We start from the raw sequence: 27189 nt of genomic DNA on the forward strand, positions 1-27189 counted from the left end.
GTCTTGGTGTTGGTGTTGGGGAGATTATTAATTGTCTTTTAGTGTTGGTGTTGGTGTCTTTTGGTGAGATATGATAAATTGGCTTTATCTAATTTACTGTGTGCTAGTGCTAGTGCTAGTGCTAGTGTGCAACAATAATTAATAAATATGGTTGTGTGCTAGTTGATTAGTTTAACTAATGGTCATAAAATATGTTATAAATCACTCTTTTTTAGACTTGGACTTAAGCTATATGACCTATATATTTTTAGACTTGGACTTAAGCTATACAGCCTATATATTTTTGTGTTGCACAATTTATTGACTTTTTTTTGTTTGTTTGTTTGTTAAGTAATAGTGTGATATTCCAAGTATCAAACAACCATAGTAATTAGTTGAACTAATTAATTTTGTTTGTTTGGGATATTAATTAACCAATCATTAATTGGGGAAAACAACTAATAAACAATAATTAATAATTTACTTAACTAATACATTACAAAAGACAAACAAATTAAATTATGTTAGGCTAAACAACAATTAATATTAATGAAACAACAATATAACGAATTATAGTTTATAAAAGACAAACAAATTAATGAAACAACTAAACAAAAATACATTTGGAAAAAATTCCTGGAGCCTCTACTGGGAAAAACTATGCTTCTAAAGGAACACCCTGGAAAAAATTCCTGAAGCCGCCACTGATATAGGAGTAAGCATTGGTTGGCTAAGCTGGTGAAGACCTATTTCAAAAAACAAATTGGGAACAAGGGTAGTTATGTTGGTTTCATGCCAAACAGCTTCATGCTGCTCTTTTCTACCATTTTCACTCAGCATGTAGTTTTAGATCATTCAAATATGCAACTTATGTATCCAATATTTTACGGTTTTGATGACCGCAAGAGACTTCTAAATGCTGTCATTGGTCTAAAGGCAAGAGGTCGAAATTTTTTCAATTGTAATACCTATCTACATTGTTTGATGTATGGACTACATGACTGGCATGCTCGTGTTCCCATTTTGTTAGATTTTGTCTGGGTCTTATGGATATAGTTACCCCAAAACTATCATATTTTTATTTGGCATTCTTTTATAATTGTTTTCTATACTAGTTTCTTTTGAAATTTAAAATCATCAATTCTTAATTACTTATTCAGACTTATTTGCTAGCTATATCTATATAGGAACTAGGAATAAAAAATATTACCAAAAGAATAAATCTCATTTATGCTTTATTTGTATTAAAGATGTCAATTTTTTATGGGAAAGTACATTACTTTTTACAATTCTTGTCTAATGAATGTTAATGCAGGGGCAACTTACTAATAACATATTTATATACATTGACACACACAAGCACACCCAAACATAAACATAAATATTAACATATGTATATATATAAACTAACATAATAAAATCAACAATTAATAATTTTATAGAACATAAAATAGCTAAATGAACAAATATTTATGTTATTAGCTTAAATTTAAAAGTTTATATAGAAAAATTCATGAAGAAAAACAAAGTTAATAAGTTTTAAAAGGAAATTCTAAAGTTAATTTATGTTTTATTTGCATATTTTCTTTTGGATGGCATATTTATATCCTTGGGTTGTGTATGTTATAACAATTGAATTAATGTTACAAATTTTTACCAATAAAAATTTTATGGAACTTTATTTATTTGATAAATCAATTGATGGTGGGAATTATTAGGTATTTATAGAAAATTATTAGATTTTTTCCCGGCTCTTATAAATATTAACATAGATACCCTCTAAAACCATCAATTGTTTTTATTAATTTTTTGTTTCTTTTGAAATTTAAAATCATAAAATTTTAATTATTGATATAAACATATTAGCTACCTATACCTATATAGGAACTAAGAAGAAAATTTTTTTTGCTAAAAAATTACTTGGTATTTTGATTGATTTTATGCTTATCATATTCCCAGAAATTCACATAAATTATCGTAGTGTAGAAATCACGATTGAATACCTGTAACTTGAATATATTGATCCTCCCCAAAATGTGGAATATTATAACTATGCTCCAATTCAACACTAGCCCTACTTCATTTATAAGAATAAACATATGAACAAATTATATTGACAATGCAATGCATATACTTTCCTCGGACCGATATCTCATTATAGCTATGTCTTGTTGTAGTCTCATTATAGCTATGTCTTGTTGTAGTCATTTGAATCGGTAGGGCACCTCCAAATATTTTCTTCATCTAGAACTTCCAAATGTTTTTTTTTTTTTTTGGTTTATAACGTTTCCTATTAGGTAGAAAAAATGTGTGTCAAAGTCAAAGATGACAACAATGTGCTTAGAATCTAGATTTTGTAATAAAGATGGATTCTTTTCAATTTGTTAGAGTCAAGTATAGTACTTTTTTATAATTCCTATCTAATTAATGTCAGTGCGAGTGCAACTTACCAATAATATAATTCAATACTTTTATATTATTTTGTGACTAATTATATATTATATTTGTTTTATCTATACTACTATTTAAATGGTTTCTCCTATTTGAAATTTTCATTTTTTTTTAATTTAAAAATGCCCCTACATCTCTATATTTAAGTAGAGACAAAACTAAAAGACAATCCAAGAAAAATATAATTCTAACTTCTACTAAAACATTGCCTAAAAAATAGGACCACTTTCCTGTTAATTTTCAAATTACTTTATTCACTTATAAATTAGATTTTTAAAATAAAAATTATATATATAAAATAAAAACACAAAATTTTTTTTCTAAAGATAAAAAAAGCCTTGTATGCTAGGTGGGCCAGGCCGATTATAAAGCCAACTTAAGATAATAGAGCGTGCTGTGAAATAAAGATTCAGCCCAGAGAAGTAGAACATCCAGCCTTTCTTTTCACGGAGTGGCCCAATTATCTCACTTATTTGTGTTTCGGTGGAGTAAGATGAAAGCCCAACATCGTATATGCAATTATGACCACAAGCCCACCCGTACATCTCTTATCCACGAAAGCACTCCTATTCTATTATTTTTTATTCCTTTTTCTTTTGCCTTCTACACTTCACTCCTGATTTTCTTCTTCCTTCTTTTATTTTCTTTAATTATTTTCCTTTTACTTCATGCTTTCCAGGTTTCTTCAAGTTGGCTTAGCAATTGACATTAGCTTGACTTTGCATGTAAAGCTCTTATTACATGCAACACAAAGATAATATATAGTTAGTCACAGAATATCATAAAAGTAAGGTTAAATATGTAAATGTGATGGTACTTTATTGTATATATTTTATGCACATCAAATATTCACTAAAAAAAAAAAAAAGAAGAAGGAACTTTCAGATTCCAAGACTTTCTTCCAACTACTAAGAGGGTGTTTGATTCGCTATAATGTGCTTTTGATGTGATCCACATTACGATGATGTGATATTAAGGTTTTTGGTTTATTTTATTTTTTTTAACGTCACCATAATATAAAATTACAAAATATATAACATCATCTTCCTAAATAATGTAATGTTTTATTTTTGTATTGAGATTTAATTAATGTAAGATTACAATAACGTAATATAATGACATAATGTAATATCTTGACAAACCAAACACTCGCTAAGAAGCTTTTGCACTTGAGGAAAATATACTTTATATTGCAAACCAGCCCTAACATCGCCTGATATTAGCTTGCTTCATACATTGACATTGCCGAATATGCCCCTCTTGCCAAGATAAATATGCTATAGAAAATGTCCAAAACTGGTCATCAAAAGTGAGGAGCTTCAAAAACTTATATTCAAGAAAATAAAATAACCCGCACATATATTTAACAAGAAATTATAGATTTAAGGAAGTGTGCACCTTGGACTTGTCTTCACTTGTGTAAAATGGATTAAAAAAAAAAGAATTTAAAAATTTATAGATTTATAATTAAGGAATTCCAACCCTTGATTTAAAATCCAGATTCAATTATATATATCCAGACATGATTGTTATCTCCATTCAAAGGTGAAATATGGTGATCGAGGGGTTATTATTCTTGAATTTGTTATATAACTTGATGTTCCAGTTTAAGTAGATAGTCATAGATCCTTTACTCTTAATTGTTCTCTCATTCTCATATATGCTAGCCACATTCCTCATCAGTCATCTTGTATCTTCACACGAAACTGAAATGCAGCTTTTGGCATTGCTTATTTCTGCTCATTGAATTTGTAAGTTCCCATTCCTTCTCTATCTCGAAGTCCTACCAATGAAGACGACCTTTGCCTATTCAAAAGCGTTTTAATAAAGTAGTGTATAAGCATCAATTATTATGTATAGACCAGTCACACTGGCTAATTTTTTTTTTTTTTAAGATATATTTTGGGTTTATTTTTTATAGTTGGGCCCCCTCTTATACAGCCCAGCCCAACCCAAAAAAATTATAACACATTACCCATTTCAAGTTTATAACCTACGGTTCTATCCACACACACACACACAAAGAAAAAAAAAAAAATGAAGAAGAGAGTGGGATTTGAGTTGTGATTTGTGAATAAAGTTATAATATTGGCCTATTGGGCTATTGGGTAATAGTGTGTTTGGGGTAGTAGGTAAGTGACAGAGATAAAGAGACAAAGACAAATATATAAGACAATAAGAATATGCCCACGTTGCTAACTCATATTATAACTAACAATTTTAAATTAAATAAACTTATAATTGAAAACTAGTAAATTTATAAATTGAAAAATATTAAATTTATAATTAATACAATTAGTCTTCTTGTGAGAGATAATATATGCAATTCTTATTTGATTTATATATCATGAAGAAATCAACTACTTAGTAAATTTTTTTTTTTTTGGCTTATACTCCTGCCCTTCCTAACTTAAAATCTTAAGTCCATCCCTGCCACTAACCATTTTTTCTTCTAGTGTATCTAAACAAGAATATGGAATTGCAGCATAGAATGGATATTCCATGCTATTCAAAACCAATATAATAAGGTAAGTAATTAAAATTAAGCATCAATTATACCTTATGTTCATATGAAAAACAAAACATTCTTCGGCATAAATAAGGAATTCACATGCTTTTGATTCCAAAAAATAAACAAAACAAAAGATCACTTACTCGTCCACCCATATTCATTTTCGACAAGTCATCTTCATCATCACTGTTCACAATCTCACTGTTATACTTGTTACTCTGGGCAACATTCAAAATAACTCTCACAAATGAAGTTAGACCCTTTCCTCGAGCATCTTTCTCCCTCAATTGTTGAAGTCACTTATCATGCTTTGTAATTTTTTTTTCCCCTTTCCTTGTAGTAAAAATTTTCAGTTAAAAAAAAACCATTTACTAACTAAGTGCTGGTTTGGATCCAGCTTATTATTGCTGCGTCCGCGTTTTTTTTTTTTTTTCTTCTGCTGCGGGGGACAAGCATGCAGTGCGCGCACTATTCATGTACGTTTTTAGCAATTTTTTTATTAAAAATAGGTTCTGCAGTACTATTTACACATTTAAAATTTATTTTGCTATAGTGTTTTCAGTTTTCAGCAATAAGTTCTATCCAAACGGACCCTAATTCTCTAATTAAGCTCCAAAACTAAATGGAACCTTCACACTAAGATAAGTATAAACCAGCCACTAACAAGCTGACACGTGGCATATATTATACCTAACTCATTTACCCTAAACTACCTGTAGTTTTATCTATACAAGTAAGCTACTGTTGCTTACAATAAAACTACTGTTGACTAGTCTTGCTTAATTTCCTTATTCTTCTTTTCTTTTTTGCTGTGATCCAGAGCATGATTAAGCTTTCTCTTGCACGTTATTTTCAATTCTCTGATACAAAGCATTTATGATGAGTAATTTCTCTTTCTCCAAACTTTGGCCGACTCTTAATTTCTTTGTTGACTAAGGAACAAACTCGTAGCCACCAGTCATTCTTGGAGTTGGTGTCGAGTTGGGCTTCCAAGCTTAATTTGACATGAATCTTAAAGAGTTGCTGTGAATCTTGTGATTAAATAACATTATTTTTATTTGGATTCATCATTGATACACCATAATAAGTCACGTCAACAATTGTGTAATAAATTGTAAGAAATATTGTATGCCTAAACTCGTTTGTTAAAAATTCTTATTTCTCACATAAGAAAGAGAAACACGGATAGAAAAGAGGGGGGGGGGGGGGGGGCGAAATCTACCAATGGATCAAATTCAAGGGAGAAAAATTCTTAGAATTTCAACAAGATAGCAAAGGAGGGGAATGGAAGGTCAAACGTCAAAATTAAGTGCAACTCAAATGGAAGAGGTAAGGTAGTACTACGACGGGAACACCAAGTCACACCATCAATATCCTTAATCATGTCCTCAAAATAACAAGATAATGGAACAAAAAAACCAACTATGATTTAACTACTTGCCATAAATATGATAATTCTCTACAAATTCATAACAAACTAATAAATATTCATGAACACTTCAAAAAAAAATATTAATATAAGTAATAGTATCAACATAATTGCTATTGATTCTAACCAAAAGGTCCAAAATCAATTGGTTGGGTACAATTGTGAAGTTTTCATTTTATATTGTTCTTAAGCAATGCTTTCCATTGTGTATAGTTGGAGACTTTTCCTCACATATTTATTTTTATTATGCCATAATATATCATTAGTTCCTCAAGTTTGCTAAGTGAGTTTTTTTGGTCTCTTAAATTTCAAGTGAGTACTATTAGTTATTTTGTTAACTGTTGTTAGTCTCAATGTTTATGTGGCTAATGGAACAATGATGTGACGTATTTTTAAGTGATGTGACAATTTTTGATTAAAAATTTACACCTCTTTTAAAACATTCTTGTGGAAGAATGAAGCTACTTGGATGACTAAGATAAATTTGACAAGCATATTGAAAGAGATTTTCTTCATTAAGGTTTTACTTAATTGCATGTTTCTCTTGCTAACCACATAGTGCCATTTCAGTGCCAGAATTGTTAGGTGTACATGTGTGAGTTAAGTTTCATATTGAATAATAATGAAAAGAATGAATGATTAATATAAGTTATATAACACATTAATTAAGCCCAAAATCACATAACATAGTGTTGTCCTATATGTTATATGCCTCTCTTGAATTCCACTACTTAAGATTCTCAAGGTCTTTTTGCTTCCATTGTAAAGTAAAGACCAATACGAAAGGCAAATCTTTTATTTATATATATATATATATATATATATATATATATATATGTGTGTAGACGACTAAATTTCTCGGTTCGAAATAAATCAAACAAGTAAAATAGTTTCACAAATACGAATTTGTATTGATAAATGTGTGGTACAATTCTCTGTAATTACAAAAGAGTGATCCTCTGATTCGATCTCCTTGAAAGATTTTTGATTAGAATTGCGGTAATGTGATTTTGATTTGAACATAAGATATTCTTCAATTTGGCTGAGGAATGGATCGAAGATCTTTGAAACGGAATTACAATGAATCTCTGGCTATGAGCTTGTTAGAAATTCTTTGTTCTTCGTGTTCTTCGTGTTTGAAGGTTTGTGGTGGAAGTTCTTCGGTGCTTTAGAGGCTTGATTCTGTAGAGCTTCGTTGATTTATGGTTTGTTGAGGTTTCTGGAGGCTTTTGAGCTTGATTCCAGTGAACTTTGAGATTTAGGAATATGATTTGGATGATTCCTCTTTGATTGTTCTTCGTATTTGAAGGTTTGTGGTGGAAGTTCTTCGAGGCTTTGGAGGCTTGAATCCGTAGAGCTTCACCAATTTGTGGTTTGTTGAGGTTTCTGGAGGCTTTTAAGCTTGATTCCAGTGGACTTTGAGATCTGGACGAGTAGTTTGGATGATTTTGCTTCGAATGTTGTTTGTATTCGAGGTTGAAGTTCTTGAAGTTCTTGGAGGCTTCGGGGTTTGATTCCGGCAGAGCTTCTGGATTTCTGAACTCAAGATATCTTCTTCCTTCTGTCTCTGTCCTCTCTGTCCTCTGTGTTGTCCCCTAAATGTCTTAGGAAGGCTTCTATTTATAGGAGTTTAGGGGTAGGTGAGTGACACGTGGCGGAGTCTGATTGGTGACACTTGTCACAGCTTGATTGGTCCGCTTATGTCATCGCTTACACGTGCTGAGTGCTTGTGTCACTGCTTACACGTGCGAGGCTGCCTGTGTCATCGCTTACACCTGCTGATGCAGTTTCATGCCTTTATTTCAATGACACTTGACAAATTTCTATTGGTTTCTGAATAGTGATGGCAAAACCTAACAGCAATACGTAGCGCTTTGTAATTGGTTGTATTTTGTGGACTTGGTAGTATGATGTGTCAGCTTGTGATAGGTCGGGAATTTTCCCTCTCTACAATATGTATGAATTTATATTTATATTTATATTTATTTATTTATATAAAAAAAAACATGCACACTCAAACATAAATATAAACATTAATATATGCATATATATATATATATATATATATATATATATATATATATATATATATAAATATGTATGTATGTATGAATTTATATTTATATTTACATTTATTTATTTGTATAAAAAAAAACATGCACACTCAAACATAAATATAAACATTAATATATGCATATATATATATATATATAAATATGTATGTATGTATGAATTTATATTTATATTTACATTTATTTATTTATATAAAAAAAAACATGCACACTCAAACATAAATATATGCATATACACATTACACAAACTAATCTACTAAATTCAACAATTGATAATTTTAGAAATAGAAAACAGCTAAATGAATAAATATTTATGTTAATAAATAAAATTTATATATGAAAATTCATGGAAAATAACAAAGTTGATGAACTTTAAAATGTAATTTTTTTTTGAATTTGCGTATATTTATTTTGTATGGCATATTTATTTCATTGGGTTGTGCAAATGTAAAAATTGAATTAATCTAAAAAATTTCAAATAACAACTTTTATGGAAATGTATTTTATTTTTTTGATAAATCAAGTTGTGGTGTAAAATTATTTAGTATTTATAGAAAATTATTAGGTATTTTAATAAATTTTGTTTGAATCTTATAGATATAGTTACCCCCAAAACCATTCATTTTTTTATTAGTATTTTATTGTTAAATTTAAAACCATTAATTCTTAATTATTTATTTAGACCTTTAGCCAGTCATATCTATGTAAGAATTAAGAAGAAAATTATTCGGTATTTTGTTAGATTTTGTCCGGTTCTTATGGATATAATTACCCCAAAACCATCATTTTTTTAATAGGCATTTTTTTATAATTGTTTTTTATACTAGTATCTTTTGAAATTTAAAATCATCAATTCATAATTATTTATTCGGACTTATTATTCAGCTATATCTATATAGGAACTGGGAAGAAAAAACAATACCAAAATAATAAATCTCATTTTATGCTTTATTTGTATTAAAGATGTCAATTTCTTAGGGGCAAGTACATTACTTTTTACAATTATTGTCTAATGAATGTTAGTGAAGGTGCAACTTACTAATAACATATGTATATACATTGACACACACGAGCACACCCAAGCATAATTAAACATAAATATTAACATATATATATATATATATATATATATATATATATATATAAACTAACATACTAAATTCAACAATTAATAATTTTATCGAACATAAAATAGCTAAATGAACAAATATTTATGTTATTAGCTTCAATTTAAAAGTTTATATAAAAAAAATTCATGAAGAACAACAAAGTTAATGAGTTTTAAAAGGAAATTTTAAGTTAATTTATTTTTTATTTGAGTATTTTCTTTTGGATGACATATTTATATCCTTGGGTTGTGTATGTTATAACAATTGAATTAATGTTACAAATTTTTACCAATCAAAATTTTATGGAAATTTATTTATTTGATAAATCAATTGATGGTGGGAATTATTAGGTATTTATAGAAAATTATGAGATTTTTTCTTGGCTCTTATAAACATTAATGATGAAGCAGAATCTCGTCGGTTGTTTTGAGGGTTTGTCCAGATGGTGCCGGTTGTACTCTGACAAACCTATGGAAGCAAGAACTTACTCGAATGGTCACCGGTGTGATGCCTGCCACAACGCCTCCGATGCCAAAGTCAGTGTGAAAGAAGGTAGTAGTCAAAATATCAAGAATAACTTAGTATAGGTTGTGATGCTGTGTGTACCTTGTATTGGTGTTGCGAGGGCTTTATATATCCTTGGGGACTATAGTCGTTGGGGTGTTAATGACTCCCCTGATAACGTCTCTGGTGGAGTAATGGGTTTTAATGCGTTTCCACCGGTTCGTCCAGCTGGTCTTGTAACGGTCGAGGCATTATTGGCAGCATTGAATGGCATTAACGTTCTCTCCAATGACGCAGATAATTGGTCATGTCCGTCCATAAAGGCTACCTCGTCGGTGTTTAACTTCGTCAGTCCCATCAGATGCCCCCCGGGTTTCATGGTCGTCAGTGACGATCGTGGAAGACGAACAGTTTTTTTTTTTTGACCTTTGGGATTTCGTGCCGCATTGAATGCGTGGTGGCGGCGTTACGTGGGTTGTGGCCACGTGGCGTGATGTGGTTGGAGAAGGATTATGTCCTCATTACATGACCCTTGGGTTTCCCACTGATTTTCAGTTTCACTTCCATTTGATTTTTAAACTTCTCCTCCCCTACTTTATCTTACATTTTCTCCCAATTTTCAGTTTGTCCCTCTGAGCATTTTTTTCACCTATTTCTTCATTTCCCTTTGAGCTGGTGCGTGTTGGGCTTTTTGTTTCTTTTCTTTGAGGTACGTTTTCTATTCTATTTTTCTTTCTTTTCTCTTTTCCTCTTCACAAATGTTTGATTTCCTTTTCTTTTTGGCCCCTGCTTTTTTTTTTTCTCCTTTTTACTTGTACTTTGTCTGGGTGTCCATGGTCAGTAGTTTAGAAGTTAGAGAAACTTGCCCTTCGATTTCCTTTCTTTTTGCTCGCTTAGGGGGGTCCTTAGGTGTTTTTCCCAATTTGGAGGGTTTCGTTTTTGTGGGTAACAGCTTAGGCGTTGTTTTGGGCGATTTGTTTCCCTTGCTCCTCCAATCAGTCGATTGGTTTGAAGGTTTGGTGAGGGGGCAACGGTCGATGTCTGAGGTTAGGTCTAGTGATCTCGAGACTGGGTTGTCGTCTAGCGGCGATCTTATGGAGGGGGATACTATCGCATCGTCCTTTAGAGAAGTTAAGGCTTTTCATGCCCTCGTGGAGGCGTGTGGGCTAGATTCTGACGCCGTGGGTAGGTTTAGGGATAGGTTTCAATTCCCGAAACGGGTTCGGGTCCGTTGGCCTACTGACGAAGAGAGGGCTTGTCAGTTTTTTCCAGGTGAAGTGTGCTTTTATGAGGCCGCTTTTACTTGTGGACTAAGGCTTCCCGTCCACCCGTTTGTAATGGAGCTCTTAGCTTATTTGGGTATCGCTCATGGGCAGCTTATGCCCAATTCATAGAGGATAGTGGTCAACTGTATGGAAATATGGTTGGCTGCTAACGGGGATATGATCAAGGTAAATAAGCTTGTTTATTTGTATCGTTTAAAAGAGTCCAAGGAGTACGGGTATTATGAGCTAGTACCTTGGGAGAGAAGAACCAGGATCGTTAAGGGCTTACCTTCGTCCTTCAGGTACTGGAAGTCCAGATTTGTGTTTGTGTCTGGGGACGACTTTGAGACCCCCTCTAACCAGGATTGGGGAGATATCCCCAGATTGCTTCGTCGGTGGGGAACCCCGACTTTAGGTGCGTCAGTATCCTTTCCTTTCCTTTTCTTGTTGGATCTGATGTTATCGTTACTAATTTCTTTCATCCCTGTGCAGTCAAAAGGAGGCCAAAGCTCAAAAGCAGGTACAAGGAGCGTGTTGAGACGGCCATTGTGTATTCCCAGTCTATCAAAAACTGGGACGACTTAGTAGATCCGCAGACGCTCGCCTTTTACAACCTTGGTCCTGATCCGTCTCCCTACGTCCTGCGGAGCCTTGATATTGAAGGAACGAAGAGTAAGTATTTGGGTTTGTCAAATTCAATCCCGTACCTGTATTTAATTGCCTTGTTCCTTTACAATATTTCCATTCTTCGCAAAGATGACGACTAAATTTAACAAGGGCATGTACGAGAAGATGCGATCCAAGAAGGATGAACCGCTGTCCAACATCAGGAAGAAGGTGGTTCGTGTGAAAGGGAAGGTTTCCTCCGTCACTCCAGTTGCTTCGGCTACTCTTGTGGTTTCCGGTGCTGAAACGACGAGGACGGCTTCGCTGGCTACTTCGATAGAAGAGATCTCGACCCCTGCTTCGAAGAGGCCTCATACATCAGATTGGGGGAAGGAGGCTACTTCTTCGTCAACCATTTGGGATGACGAGAAGTTGGCGATGGACCAGGCTTGTGGTGTTGTGACCGCAGAAGACCTAAAGGTGTTCTCGGGTATGCCCCCAAATGAGTTGATGAGTCGTCATCTCCAGAAGCTTGTCCAGGTAACCTGCTCGTTTTAAGTGACTACATATATATATATATATATATATATATATATATATATATATATATATATATATATATATATATATATATATATATATGTTTCTACATTGGTGTGCTTTGGGCTAAATTCCGTCACGTATATATAAATATATTTTTTTTAGGTGCTGGGGGAGACTGTTCACCTTTCGTCTGAGTATCTTGCTCATGAGGTTAAGGTTGAGTCCTCGCTTTCTCGGATCAAGGTCCTGGAGATGGAGAATTCGAAGCTGAAGAGAGATCTAATAGCTTCGATGGAGGACGTTCATCAAGCTAGGGATGAGGCCAAGAAGTTGAGTGACGAGCTGAAGGTAGAGCAGCAGCTTGTACTGGAAAAGGACGGGGAGCTAGCAGCCTCGAAGGAAAAGATCAAGGTCGTCGCCTCCAGAGCTATCGAAGGTTTCCAGCAGACAGAGGAGTACAACTCTGTGCTCTTCAGCTGGTATTTCAAAGGGTTCGAGCTTTTGAGGAGGTACTGCATCAAGCACCCTTCTGGGATTGACCTGGAGACGCTGGACATGGAGGAAGTGGACAGGGAGACCTCTGCTGACGAGGCTGCCCAAGCCGCAGCTGCTGACGTTCCTAGAGACCTCCCTGCTGTTGATGTCCCAGTCGTCGAGGCTCCTGCTCTTGAGGCCCCAGCTGAAGACGATGACGTCCCGGACGTTTGAACCTGTTATCAATCAGAAAAATTCCCTCTCTTTTTTCCCTTTTTTTTTTAATTTTTTTTTAAGGTGCCTGATATGTTTTAAGGCTCAATTTCCAGAACATCTAAAAAATTTTTATGTGTATTTTTAGCCCAGTATTTATGGGTTTTTTAATATATAAACAATGGTGAATGCCTTTGGTTTTTAAGCCTCTATGAAATCGTATTTACTTACACATCGTATTTGCTTAAAAACAATGGTGAATGCCTTTCTTTTCTTTTTTACCTTCGTCGGCGACGCGATTCCTTCTACGAGGAATATTATTAGCTTGGTATTTTCCTTTATCTTTATGCCTTCGTCAGTAATGTACATCCGTCTATGTGGAATCTTATTACTCAGGCATTCTTTATCTTTTTGCCTTCGTCAGTAATGTACATTCATCTACGCCGTAACGGGTTTCCTGAAATTTGTACCGACGATACCTGTATGAACACATTTTTTTGAATCGTTATTTCATTAATTTTCAGGATTGGGTACATTCTTTGGGTTACATCTGTCCATAATATTTCTTCAAGTGTTCAATGTTCCAAGGTCGCGGGAGTTTCTGCCCGTCTAGGGTTTCCAAGTGGTAGCTGCCTTGCAGGGAGTAGTGGACGATTCTGTAAGGTCTTCCCATGTGGGACCGAGCTTCCCATGGGCAGAATTTTTTGTTGCATTGGTGACTTTGCGTAGGACGAGGTCGCCAATTTCAAGTCTTCTGAGCTTTATCCTCTTGTTATAGTATTCGGTCATCTTCCGCTGGTACTTCATCGTCTTGCTGGAGGCCTTGTCTCTTACCTCGTCTAAGCAATCCAGATTGATTCGAAGCAGATCGTTGTTGTCCTCCTCGCGGAATACTTCTCGCCTGGTGCTGGCCACACCCACCTCGACTGGGATTACCGCCTCAGTGCCATAAGTGAGTCTGAAAGGTGTCTCTCCCGTTGGCGTTCTTGCTGTTGTTCTGTAGGCCCACAAGACGTTGGGCAATTCTTCGGGCTACGCACCCTTTGCTTCGTCTAGTCGGGCTTTGATAATTCTAAGCAGTGTCTGGTTAGTTACTTCTGTTTGTCTGTTCGCTTGTGGGTGTCCAGGGGACGAGAACTGGTTCCTGATACCTAGTCCCGAGCAAACGTCTCTAAATCCCTGGCTGTTGAACTGACGACCATTATCCTAGATAATCGTTTGTGGAATCCCAAACCTGCAAATTATATTCTTCCATACGAAATTACGGATCCTCGCCTCTGTAATAGTCCCTATTGCTTCTGCTTCAACCCATTTTGTAAAGTAGTCGATGGCAACGAGCAGGAACCTTACCTGTCCTTTTCCCTGAGCCAGAGGGCCGACGATATCAATCCCCCACTGTGCAAATGGCCACGGGGAGGTTATCGTCATCATCTTTTCTGCTGGCAGCCTCTGGACGTTCCCGAACCTCTGGCACTTATCGCACCTTCTGACGAGCTCCGTAGCGTCTGTCTGCATGGTCAGCCAGAAATATCCTGTCCGAATAATTTTGCTTACCAGAGATCTAGGCCCAGCGTGGTCTCCACAAATCCTTTCGTGGCCTTCTCGGAGAACGTACTTGGCTTCCTCCTCGTTGACACACTTCAAATGGGGCAGGGAGAAGCCCCTTTTGTATAAGGTATCATTCAGGATCGTAAATCTGGCCGCTCTCGTTTTAATCTTATTGGCTTCTAGGGCGTCGCGAGGGAGATGCCCGTCTTAAAGAAATGACACGATCGGTGCCATCCAACTATTCGTGCTTCGGATGGAAAATATTGGGAATTCTTCGATGCTGGGGTGCTTCTGAATCTCCATGAGTAACTCCCCGTTCGTCGGTTCTTCTTCGGACGAGGCCATTTTCGCAACCTCATCAGCCGCCATATTCTGGTTTCTTGGGATCCGGGCGAAGTCCAACTTATCGAACTCGCGGGCTAAATATTTTGTCAGCTTGAGGTACTCATTCTCTTTTCTTTTGCCTCATACTCGTCCCTGATTTGTCCTATTGCCAATTTGGAGTCGCTCTGAATAAGTAGGTTCTTAATCCCAAGGGCTTTTCCAATCCTTAGTCCCGTTAGTATCCCTTCGTACTCGGCCTCGTTGTTGGTTGCTGGGAACTTAAGTTGGACTCCATATCGGAGTTTTTCTCCATCGGGGGTGTTTATGATGACCCCTACCCCCCTCTCTTTTGGGCTGAAGAACCGTCAGTCTGAATCGTCCATCGTTCCAACTTGTCACTGCCGTCGTCATCTTCGGGAAGCGTGAACTCAGCAATATAGTCTGCTAGGGCTTGTGCCTTGATGGCTGTTCTGGGGTGGTATTCGATGTCAAACTGATTGAGTTCGATTACCCACTGGACCATTCTCCCCGCTGCCTCAGGTTTATTCATGGATTTTCTGATTGGTTGGTCCGTCATTACATTGATAGGATGTGCTTCGAAGTATGGTCATAGCTTCCGCGAAGCTACTATTAGGGCGAAAACAATCTTCTCAATCTTGGGATACCTGGCTTCTGCTCCCTGGAAGGCTTGACTGACGTAGTAAACTGGAAGTTGCTTCTTATCTTCCTCTCGGATCAATGCCGCACTGACGGCCATGGACGACACAGCCAATAAATAAAGGTTTTCCCCTGCCTTTGAGGGACTCAAGAGGGGCGGATTGCCTAGGTAACGTTTGAGCTCTTGGAAGGCTACCTCGCATTCATCAGTCTAGGAAAAAGCTTGTTTCAATGCCTTGAAGAAGGGTAGGCATTTGTCTGTTGCTTTAGAGACGAACTTATTGAGTGCAGCGATCCTCCCTGTGAGCTTTTGGACTTCCTTGACGGTCTTTGGTGATGCCATGTTGAGTATTGCCTGAACCTTCTTTGGATTTGCTTCTATTCCTCTTTGGGACACCATGAATCCTAAGAACTTTCCTGAAGCCACCCCGAACACACAGTTACTAGGATTCAGCTTCATCTGGTATTTCCGGAAGGTATCAAATGTCTCTCCCAGGTCGTCCAAGTGAGTCAACTCTTTTTTGCTCTTGACGAGCATATTGTCCACATATACCTCCATATTTCTACCAATTTGCTTGCTGAACATCTTGTTTACCAGTCTTTGGTATGTTGCTCCTGCGTTCTTCAGTCCGAAGGGCATTACCTTATAGCAGTAGAGTCCTTGACTTGTGATGAAAGCAGTTTTTTCCTGATCTTCCTCAACCATTTTTATTTGGTTGTATCCTGAAAAAGTATCCATGAATGTTAGTAACTTATGTCCAGCCGTAGAATCTACCAATTGATCTATCCTCGGCAGGGGAAAACTATCCTTCGGGCAGGCCTTGTTCAGGTCCGTATAGTCCACGCACATTCTCCACTTTCCATTTGCTTTTTTTACCAGCACGACGTTGGCTAGCCACTCGGGATAATAAACCTCTCGGATGAAACCTGCCTATAACAACCTGTTAACTTCGTCTGTGATTGCTCGGTTCTGTTTGGGGGCAAAGACTCGTTGTCTCTGTTGGATGAGCTTTTTCTCGGGGTCTGTTTTCAACTCGTGCTGGATTACTTGGCGTGGTATACCGGGCATATCCTCGTGACTCCATGCAAATACGTCCAAGTTTCCCTTTAGGAAGTGGACGAGTTTATTTCTCATCTCTGTGCTTAAGGTCGTTCCTATCCTCGTCACCTTTGACGTTTCTCCCTCGACGAGTTCTACCGTTTCCAGGGCTTCCATATTGTCTTCTTTTTCTCCCTCGATCGTCCATGTGTGGTTTTCCCCTGCAGCCAACATGGCCTGGTAACATTCTCTGGCCAAAACTTGATCTCCTTTTACCGCGCCAACTCCGTCTTCAGTTAGGAATTTTATCTTTAGGCAGTAGGTGGACGTGGCTGCTTTCCACCTATTGAGCGTGGGTCTCCCAATGATCACATTATATGAGGAGGGGCAATTTACCACTAGGAAGTCCAGATGATGGGTCTGCTGCTTCGGGTAGGCGCCTATTGTGACTTTTAGCGTCACAATACCCTTGGGGTATATTCTGTCACCGCTAAAGCTGACGAGGGGGGAATCGAATGGGCGCAATCTACCAGGATCTAGTTTCAACTGTTGGAAGGTCAATAAGTACATGATGTCTGCAGAGCTGCCGTTGTCGACGAGGATCCTCTTAGTGTTAAACCCTTCCATTGTGAGTGCTATGACCAGGGGGTCTTTATGGGGCTGCCTTACTCCCCGAGCATCCTCTTTGCTGAAGAATATATCCTGGTTCGTCCGTCTTTGCTTCAATAGGGGTTCCATATGGACACTGTTTACTTGCCTCTAGCATGCTTTCTTGAGTGACTTGTATGATCCCCCCATGAAGGATCCCCCTGCGATTGTGCTTATCTCCCCGATCACATCCTGTTGTGGTTGGGATGGGCAAATCTCATTCTTGGACGAGGATTCGCGTTGGCTCTTGTCACCCTTCCTGAACCTGCCGGAGTCCCCCTTTGTTACATACTTCTGAAGCTTTCCTTTTCGTATCAACTCTTCTATCTGTCCTTTCAGGTCTCGGAAATCCTCTGTGTAATGGCCGTGATCCTTATGGAACTGGCAGTATTTGTTTTTGTCGCGCACGTTTGGTGACAAATGCAAGGGTCTTGGCCATTGTAGGTAGTGTTGAAACTGGATCTGCGTCAAAATCTTGTCAACAGCTATAATTAGAGGTGTGAATTTTACCGGTCGTGGAGCTTTCTCATCCCTTCGTTTGTGAATGTCACCTCCTCGACGGCTTGGGCACTCCCTCTTTTTTCCCCTGCATTCGTCTTCCTTCCTTCCTTCCTTCTTCGGCCTTTCCTCGTCTATGATGGCCGCCAGCACGTCCTCAGCATTCATGTACTTTTGGGCTTTCAGTAGCATCTCCGCCATTGTCCGGGGCGGATTTTTTGCCAGTGAGACGATGAATTCTCTAGACTTAAGCCCTGCTTTAAATGTTGTCAGCTAGACCTTGTCGTCCGCGTCGTCCACCTCTAGGGTCTCTCGAGTGAAGCGTTTTACGTACGACCGCAAGGTCTCCCTCTCTCCTTGCTTAATAGTGAGTAGGTGATTCGCTGGTCTCTTGAGACGTTGCCCCCCGACAAAATGGCGCAGGAAGGCACTACTTAACTGCTCGAAGTTGTCGATGGACGAAGTGGGCAGTCTCGTAAACTACTCTCGTCCAGCTCCCTTCAACGTAGTAGGGAAGGAACGACACATGATCTCATCAGGGGGCTGTTGAAGGCCTAGGGTTGTCTTGAAGGTATTAAGGTAATCTTGGGGATCCTTGAGCCCATCAAAAGGCTCGAGCTGAGGCAGCCGAAATTTTGCTGGTACTGGTCGTTCTAAGATTGCCATGGTAAAAAGGGAGTCCGTCGCCCTGACCATTCTATCTAGGCTTCGGTCCGTCTTCTCTTTGATGGCATTTCTCAATTCATCCATCTCCTTTCTCATTTCTTGGAGGATGTCAGAATGTTGTTCCTCTGGAGTAACGGTTCTCCGTCGGTCACTCCTTCCGTGGCTGTCCCCCTCATCCTCTTGGACAGCTCTTGACCGGTTCTCCTCCTGCTGCAGCTTTTGTCTCATTTCCTGATTCTGTCTGGTGAGTTCTTCGATGGTGGCCGCGAGAGTTCGAACTTGCTGTGCCAAGGCTGCTGAGTCCTGGTTGGATTCCATCTGGAGCTGGTAGGAACCGCGTTTTCATTGTATGAGAAAATCGTTCCCACAGACGGCGCCAAACTGATGAAGCAGAATCTCGTCGGTTGCTTTGGGGGTTTGTCTAGATGGTGCCGGTTGTACTCTGACAAACCTATGGAAGTAATAACTTACTCGAATGGTCACCGGTGTGGTGCCTGCCACAACGCCTCCAATGCCAAAGTCAATGTGAAAGAAGGTAGTAGTCAAAATATCAAGAATAACTTAGTATAGGTTGTGATGCTTTGTGTACCTTGTATTGGTGTTGCAAGGGCTTTATATATCCTTGGGGACTATAGTCGTTGGGGTGTTAATGACTCCCCTGATAACGTCTCTGGTGGAGTAATGAGTTTTAATGCGTTTCTACCGGTTCGTCCAGCTGGTCTTGTAACGGTCGAGGCATTATTGGCAGCATTGAATGTCATTAACGTTCTCTCCAATGACGCAGATAATTGGTCATGTCCGTCCGTAAAGGCTACCTCGTCGGTGTTTAACTTCGTCAGTCCCATCAATTAACATAGATACCCACCAAAACCATCCATTTTTTTTTTTTGATTTTTTGTTTCTTTTGAAATTTGAAATCATCAAATTTTAATTATGGATATAAACCTATTAGCTAGCTATACCTATATAGGAACTAAAAAGAAAATTATTTATGCTAAAAAATTACTTGGTGTGGGGAGTAAAAGGACCTGAATGGGCATATGGGCATTTGGACTGTAGCATGGAGGGCCGACCTACTCCAGAATTAAACTCTACAAATTGGCCCATACGCCGAGGATCCGAGGGTACAGCCGAGAGCGAGCTTCTCCTCGGACAGAGCCAAGAAAACTCAAGACTTCATTATGAAGGTCAAGGCATAACTCTCGAAAGACTAATGGTTAAAAGGGGACACCCTGAACCTTCTAGATGCACCAGTGTTAAAGAAAATATCAAGTGCAAAGGCTGCCACCTCCGCATTAAAGGCTCTGCATCTACCTCCCTGGCCGCATTAATGGGGAAGTGACCCCTGAACAGTAGGGCTGAAACTTCTAGTCACTGTCCAAAAAGTATCAGGGAAGGAAGTATTTAAGGGGGGTGGAGGCCAGAGAAGAGGGGGGATCAACAAAAAAAGAAAGAAACTAAGAGTTGTAACTTCTAAGGAAGAAATATCAATAATATAGAAGTGGTCCTCGGCTTACGTCCGAGGAGGCTTTTTTTCAGTTATCTTTTGTTATTTACATGTGTTTGTAACTCTTAGCCCGTTATTAAGTTTCAGCACTTCTAATCTAGGTTACAAGCCCACGCTCTACAAATTTTATTGTCTAAGGCTCATTGGGCCTGAGCCCGTAGTTGTCTTTGGGTCCAGGTGCAATTGTGTACTTACACTTGGTATTTTGAGTGATTTTATGGTTATCATATACCCAGAAATTCACATAAATTGTTGCAGTGTAGAAATCACAATGGAATACCTGTAACTTGTGAATATTGGTCCTCCCCAAAAAGAGGAAAATCATTACTATACTCCAATTCAACACTAGTCCTACTTCATTTATAAGAATAAACATATGAACAAATTATATTGACAATGTAATGCATATACTTTCCTTTCACCAATATCTCATTATAGCTATGTCTTGTTGTAGTCATTTGAATTGGCAGGGCAACTCCAAATATTTTCTTCATCTAGAACTTCAAATGTTTTTTTTATTTTTTATTTTATATATATATATATATATATTTTTAAATAAAGTTTCCCACTAGGTAAAAAAGATGTGTCAAAGATGACAACTATGCGCCTAAAATCTAGATTTTGTAATAAAGATGGATTCTTTTCAATTTGTTAGAGTCAAGTATAGTACTTTTTTATAATTCATATCTAATTAATGTTAGTGCAAGTGCAACTTACCAATAACTTTTTTTTAAAGAGAAAGTTTTAACCTATGGTGTCCGCTCCAGATGATAGCTCTTTATTATTAAATCAAGACACCAATCAATTTTTGATGTAGGTAGAGATTAAACCCCCAATCTTTTATACAACTATCAGAGACTTTACTAGTTGAGCTAATTGGAACCCACAAATTACCAATAACTTATATGCACACACATGCACATCCAAACACACACATAAACATTAACTATGCATATACATAAACTAACACATTAAATTCAAAATTTAATAATTTTATCGAAATATAAAAAATCTAAATGAATAAATATTTATGATAATAAATTAAAATTAAAATTAAAACTAAAATTTTATATTAAAAATTTCACGAAGAAGAATAGATTTGAATGTATAACATGTGTAACATCGGAAAACAACTATAGCTGTTTAAGAAGTTGCCTGAAAATTACTTGGTGGGAAGGTTAATTCAGACATAATTTAAGTTGAAAATTCTAAGTGTTGTTATAAGTTGTTGCTGCTTGGTAGTTTGAAGCTGTTGTCTCCCATATTTTAGGATTTTATGGATAACCATATAATCAGAGAGAAAAACAGCTTGAAACTCTCTGGTGGAAATTGCTCATAACCAAAACTCAGAATTTCACCCTTAAGGACATGTCCATGGTGGCTAATGTCTTCCCCGTGTCAAATTGAGGGGGTTGAGACACCAGATAACCCCTCAAAGCTCACGCAATTGGCTACATTATAATTGAACCCAGAATTGCACAATGAAAATGCAAAAACAACTGAAACCTCACCTATAAAAGCAAGCTTCATATTTGATATTCATTCATTGAAACTGTCAAAATAGGCATGATGTTCTTCTAAAGCAGAAATGATGATCACCTTCTCTAGCAGTGGAATGAAGAGTCCAAACTTGGCTAATATCTAAAAGTAATTACAAATTAAGGACTTTGAATGGTACAAGAATAAATACTTGTCTAACTCCAAGAGACACAGGCTCAAAGGCTTTGAAGTAGCTTTAAAGTCTCCTCAATATGCTTTTCGGGTTGGAACTGATTGTTGTAGATAAGTTGAGCCACCACATTCTTGTCAAGAACAAAAGTCTCTCTTCCGGGCAGTGTTCCAAATAGATCTGTTGGCACTCCCCAATCTTTCCTCACCTTGTTCCCCTCATCACTTAGCAAAGTGTAAGGAAGTCTATATTTCTTTGCAAAAGCCTACAAAGTACAAACATCAATTTAAACTTTCATTGTCAACTTCAGTCATGATTAGCTACGATTACAAGATTATAAATATCACAATAACTCAATGGTAGGATGAACTATATTTTCAAAAAGCTTAATTAGTATTGAAATTGCAAAAGCTTACTAAAACTAATTTATAAGATCTGTGATAAAAAAAAAAAATTACATCCATTAAAAAATGAACCAAGCCTCAATATGATTACCCAATTATATGTTAAAAGAAAGAGTTGATAATTTGTACAATATCACAACATAAGTAGAACGAGTCAAGTCGCATTCCCCCGCTTGTTGCATACATACATTACATGGCTAATGGATAAAAGTAAGAGTGTGCAGAAAATCCACCGACCCACCAAACCCGACCTGACCCAACCCAACCCGCCGAGTTGGGTCGGTTTTTAGGGCTTAGTGGGTTGGGTTGGGTTATAATTTTTTTTTTTTTTGTAATGGGTCGGGTTGGGTTTGGGTCGTAAAATTACAAACCCGCCAAACCCACCCCGACCCACCTATATTTTAATATATATTTAAAATATATTATATATTTAATAAATATTTTTTTAAGTTAAAACCCAAGTACTTCATCAATTCCTACAAACATATATAATATAAAATCCTATTACTTTATTTAATATATATTTAAATATATTATATAATTAATTAAAAAAATATATAGGTTCAATTTAATAATAATAAATAAATAAAAAATGTCAAACCCATAGGTTCAACCCAACTCAACCCAACCCATGTGGGTTAGGTTAGGTTGGGTTGGACATATGTTATGGGTTGGGTTGGGTCGATTTTTTTTGACCTACTATGGTGGGTTGGCTCAAAAAAATTTCTCAACTCGACCCAACTCGACCTAGGCACACCCTAAATAAAAGGACCTTGCATGTAGTATACCCATTATTGGTGGGCAAGATAGTACATAAGTAAAACAATATTTTTATATTTTTTCTAACAAAAATTGTTGTTTTTATTCACCTTTATATCAAATTTTTAACTTTTTAAATATTATATAATATTTTTTTTATTTTTTTTTGACATTTTTTTTGTCCTTTTTACCTTAACAGTCACCGGATGCTTCTTAACAACTCCCAAAAGAAGAAGACGTAAAACACTGATTTGATGCGCCAAAAGTTCATGTGGGTTATATACTTATATGTCAGACTGAATGAGTGAACACATTGATTGCGTGGTCCTATTATATGGATTACACCGTAAGTACTTTTGCATCAAATACTTACATTCTGATCCGATGAAAACCACGGATCGATCTACCTAGAAATTGCTTATGTATTTTCCTTCTGTACCCAACAAGATCATTTATTAACGCAGACTATTCATCAAAGAAACTTTGTCAAAGGTACATAAACCCGTTTTGATTCACGTTATTTTATGCGAGACTCTAACCCCATTTGTCCTCCAAGCTGTTAATTTGGTACACCTGCTAATTTTTTTTATTTTTTGATTCTCATAGTATTTTTTCAAAGTTTTCAACTAAAGGCTAATTACTGTTTGCGTTGAGTGGATCTACAAAGGGATAAACGCTGGCCTAAGAAATTCTTTTTAAAGTACGGGTAGCAGAACTCGAACTAAGGAGCACACCCAATTGAGTCCAGTACAAACATCTTAAAACTGAAAGCCCAACTAACTTAACCAACCCGTGAGTTTGCCTGCTAAAATTTTGTATTATAGCACGTCGTCTTTTCGCATATTTCTATATGGTCTCCCACTAAGGTGTAAAGAAAAACGACATAGGTAGAGCAAAGCTATTATAGACAGGATGAGACCAGTCTCAATATATAGTTTAAAAGCTGGTGTGAAAGAACTTACCAGTCTCGATGAGGTGTTGTTGGTATTACTTCGGTTGTCCTTGTTCTTGTTCTTTTGTAATTATTACTTTTTAAGCAATAAATATGAAAAGCAAATCCATCAGTCAACTGTTGTACAAATATGCACATAACTAGCTTGAATATGAAATTATGGGTTTTAGTTACTTTTACTCATAAGTCTTCAGTCTTTTTTTTTTTTTTTTAATGAATAAAGATTTCCATCATTGAATAAGGAATTTGAATGTGATCTTTACTGTTAGCATAAATTATAAACGCATTAATATCTTATTCTTATAATAAAGGATAATTGTCTGTAGCACATGTTATATATAACTTCAAATTCTTTCATATTTATTATAAAAAATTTTTTTTTTTTGAGAGATGGTCTAGCAGTGTGTATTAATCTAAATTTATTAGGTAGAAATTGAGATTGATACTACGTACTTTTTGATTGGGTTGCTGGCTCTTATTGTAGTCATTTACAGCATACAACTTTTGTTATGAATTGCGGAAATCTCCTTAGTCGAATACTAAATGAGTTTTAGTTAAAGAAATTTAAAGTCTGTACTGTATATTCAAGAATTAGGCTCTTTTAAATATATACTACTGTAAATTTCTTTAAGATTTCCTCCTCTCTCCCCGTGTGTGTATTAAAATACTTAGTATTCTAAAAAACAAAAAATTTAATGATGAAGCACTATTTCCGCGATGGGAATTAATGTACAAATGCTATGGCTAGAAAACGATTAGATCTAATTAAGCCATGATCAAAGGTGACTCCACATTGAAGCCAAGGTGGTCACATGACCACATGATATGGACAAAAAATAATTATTATATATAAATTTAAAAAATTTATGACTATGTTACCTTTAAAAAAAATTTATGACCACCCTAAATTTTTTTAGGTCCAACATAATTAAACTTTGGAAAAATTCTGGCAACAAACTTGGCGGTAGACTAAGGCTATAATTTCATTTAATATTTTTTTATTGGATGTGAATTTTGACAAATCCACCATTGGATTACAGTTTCTTCTTATATCCTTCATGCTTGCAAAATTTCAATTAGTTTAAAGATTAAAAATTATATTATCAATCAAATATATATAAAAAATAAGTTTATAGATCGATAATAAGTAACATCTAATTGGAATAAAATTTGACATGTTTTTTAAAAATATGCAATTCAACAACTAGATTTTAAAAATATGTAGTCATTTTAATTTATTTAGTGAGAGTTGTAACTTTAAGATACAATTAAATTTGCAGTCAAACATTGTCCTTAAACTTTGGTCTCTTTAACAACATATATATTAGGCCCTTACAAACAAAAAGAAAAAGTCCAAGAATATTTTTTATTGAACAAGAATTTTGAAAGACATATAGCTTGCAGCATTGATAATGATACTATCATGCAAAGATTTTAAAATAAGATTGTAGAAAGAAATTGTAAGATTTTATATATTTGCATGTGTTTTTCTTGTAAAAATATGAAGTTCCCTGGAAAAAAAAATTCCTGAAGCGGCCATTGACCAGGATCTTGTTATTTTTCATAGTCTCCTTGGAGAATTTTGTATTTTGCTTCATTGTGACAAATTGAATTTGTATTACAATGGTGTTGTCCTCCTATCAATGTTTTATCTGCTTAGTCTTTAAAGGCATGCATTTACCAAGAAAAGAAGAAAAAGAAGTTATTGAGAAATTCCACCATATAATTGTTGGGTGCATGTGACACCCTTGGATTCCAGCACACACCTTATGAGCTTGTTCCAAAAGTCTTCTAAGCTAGCTCTTTCATTTATTGAGAAATGAACAAAGCATGGGAGAGGTCTGACTTCTCTTAATGAGAAGTGATGCAAGGCGTGTGGGACACACTGAAGGAAAAGAAAAGAATAAAAAAAAGAAACTAAGGCCATTTGGCCTTGTGGGAAGCTGAAGCAATTAGAGCCAATTTGGCCATTTTGTGTGAGTTCCAGAGTGAGCAAGAAACACAGAAAAGAGAGAGCTTCAACTTGAGAGCTGCAATCCAAAAAGATAGAGAGAAACACAGTGAGTTGTGAGAGAGTGATAAAGAAAAATGAGACATTTTTCTTTGCTCAAATTACACACAAGGAAGATAAATTGGTGGAGTTCTCATGGAGTTTTTGAGTGCTACAACCGTAGAGAGTTGGAGTATTTAGAGAAAATTTTTGCTACTGGCTTTGTGATGAGATTGTATTTACTCCTTAAGATTCATTTGTTGTATATCCAATTTATTGTGGACTCAAGTTTAGCATAAATTTGATAGTTGTAATCTCATTTCATAGTAGATATTTTTCGAAGCTGCCCTTTAGTTTTTCCTTCTACACCGGAGGGTTTTCCACGTAAGATTTGGTGTTCTTGTGTGGTTGTGTTTATGTGGTGCTTGCTGAAATTTTTGTTTCTGTAATATTGCTATTGCTTGGTAGTTATATATATTAATTCACACATAGACATTGAGGGGATTAGGATTTTTCCCCAACAAGAGGTATCAAAGCTTTTGGTTGCTTGGGTTTGATTGTCTTGTGTTGGATTAAATGGAGAATATGAGTATGAATACTATGGTTAAACTCTTGGCGTCGAATTATTAGATATGGAAGTTGATGATGGAGGATGTCCTTTATTGCAAGGATTTACATGACCCTATTGAGGGTGATAGTGCCAAGCCTAGTGATATGTCAGATAGAGACTGTGAGAAATTAAATAGAAAAACTATCGGGTGTATTAGACAATGCATCGATGTCAGTGTTTTCACCATGTGTCTCAAGAAACAAATGTAGAGGCTCTTTGGGAAAAATTAAGGAGTCTTTATGAAAGAAAGACAGCTCAAAATAATGCTTTTATTGCTAGAAAGCTTGTGAATTTGAAGCTTAAGGAGGGTAAGTCCATTGTCGAGCACCTTAGTGAGTTCCAAAACTTCGTTAATTAGATGGTTACAATGAAGCTAGTAATAGATAATGAGTTGCTAGCTTTATTGCTTATGAGTTCCTTACCTGACAGTTGGGAGACTCTGGTAGTGTTACTTAGTAATTCTGCTCCAAATAGTGTGTTACAACTTGCCATGGTTAAAGATAGTTTTCTTAATGAAGAAACTAGAAGAAAGGATATGGGCAAGGATATTGAACATGCTATTGTCACAGAGAACAGGAGGAGAAGTAAGAGTAGAAGTTCTAAAGGGTGAGATAAATCCAGAAGTCTGTCAGAATCAAAAGGAAAATTCAAGTGCTTTTACTGTGACAAAGAATGTCACATAAAAAGGAATTACAAAACTTGGAAGAACAAACAGAAAGAGGATAAAAATCAGAAAAAGGCGGATGATGAGAATACCGCTG

The 27189-nt window shown here is 36.3% G+C and overlaps 2 protein-coding genes across 2 annotated transcripts; both read right to left on the reverse strand.

The window, feature by feature from the left end:
* Positions 1-13766: 13766 nt before the first annotated feature.
* LOC142643166 (uncharacterized) lies at positions 13767-15606 on the reverse strand. The gene is made up of 4 exons (XM_075817713.1): positions 15393-15606; positions 14508-14689; positions 14198-14363; positions 13767-14083 (listed from the first exon to the last, which is right to left on the reverse strand). Exons 1-4 carry the CDS (start codon positions 15604-15606, stop codon positions 13767-13769), a joined length of 879 nt encoding a protein of 292 aa, XP_075673828.1.
* A 1011-nt stretch (positions 15607-16617) lies between these two features.
* On the reverse strand, positions 16618-17463 carry LOC142643167 (uncharacterized). The gene has a single exon (XM_075817714.1). The coding sequence runs from the start codon at positions 17461-17463 to the stop codon at positions 16618-16620; it is 846 nt and encodes a 281-aa protein (XP_075673829.1).
* Positions 17464-27189: the final 9726 nt, after the last annotated feature.

The sequence above is a fragment of the Castanea sativa genome, chromosome 7 (assembly GCF_040712315.1).
Source record: "Castanea sativa cultivar Marrone di Chiusa Pesio chromosome 7, ASM4071231v1".
In the NCBI taxonomy this organism is placed as follows: domain Eukaryota; kingdom Viridiplantae; phylum Streptophyta; class Magnoliopsida; order Fagales; family Fagaceae; genus Castanea; species Castanea sativa.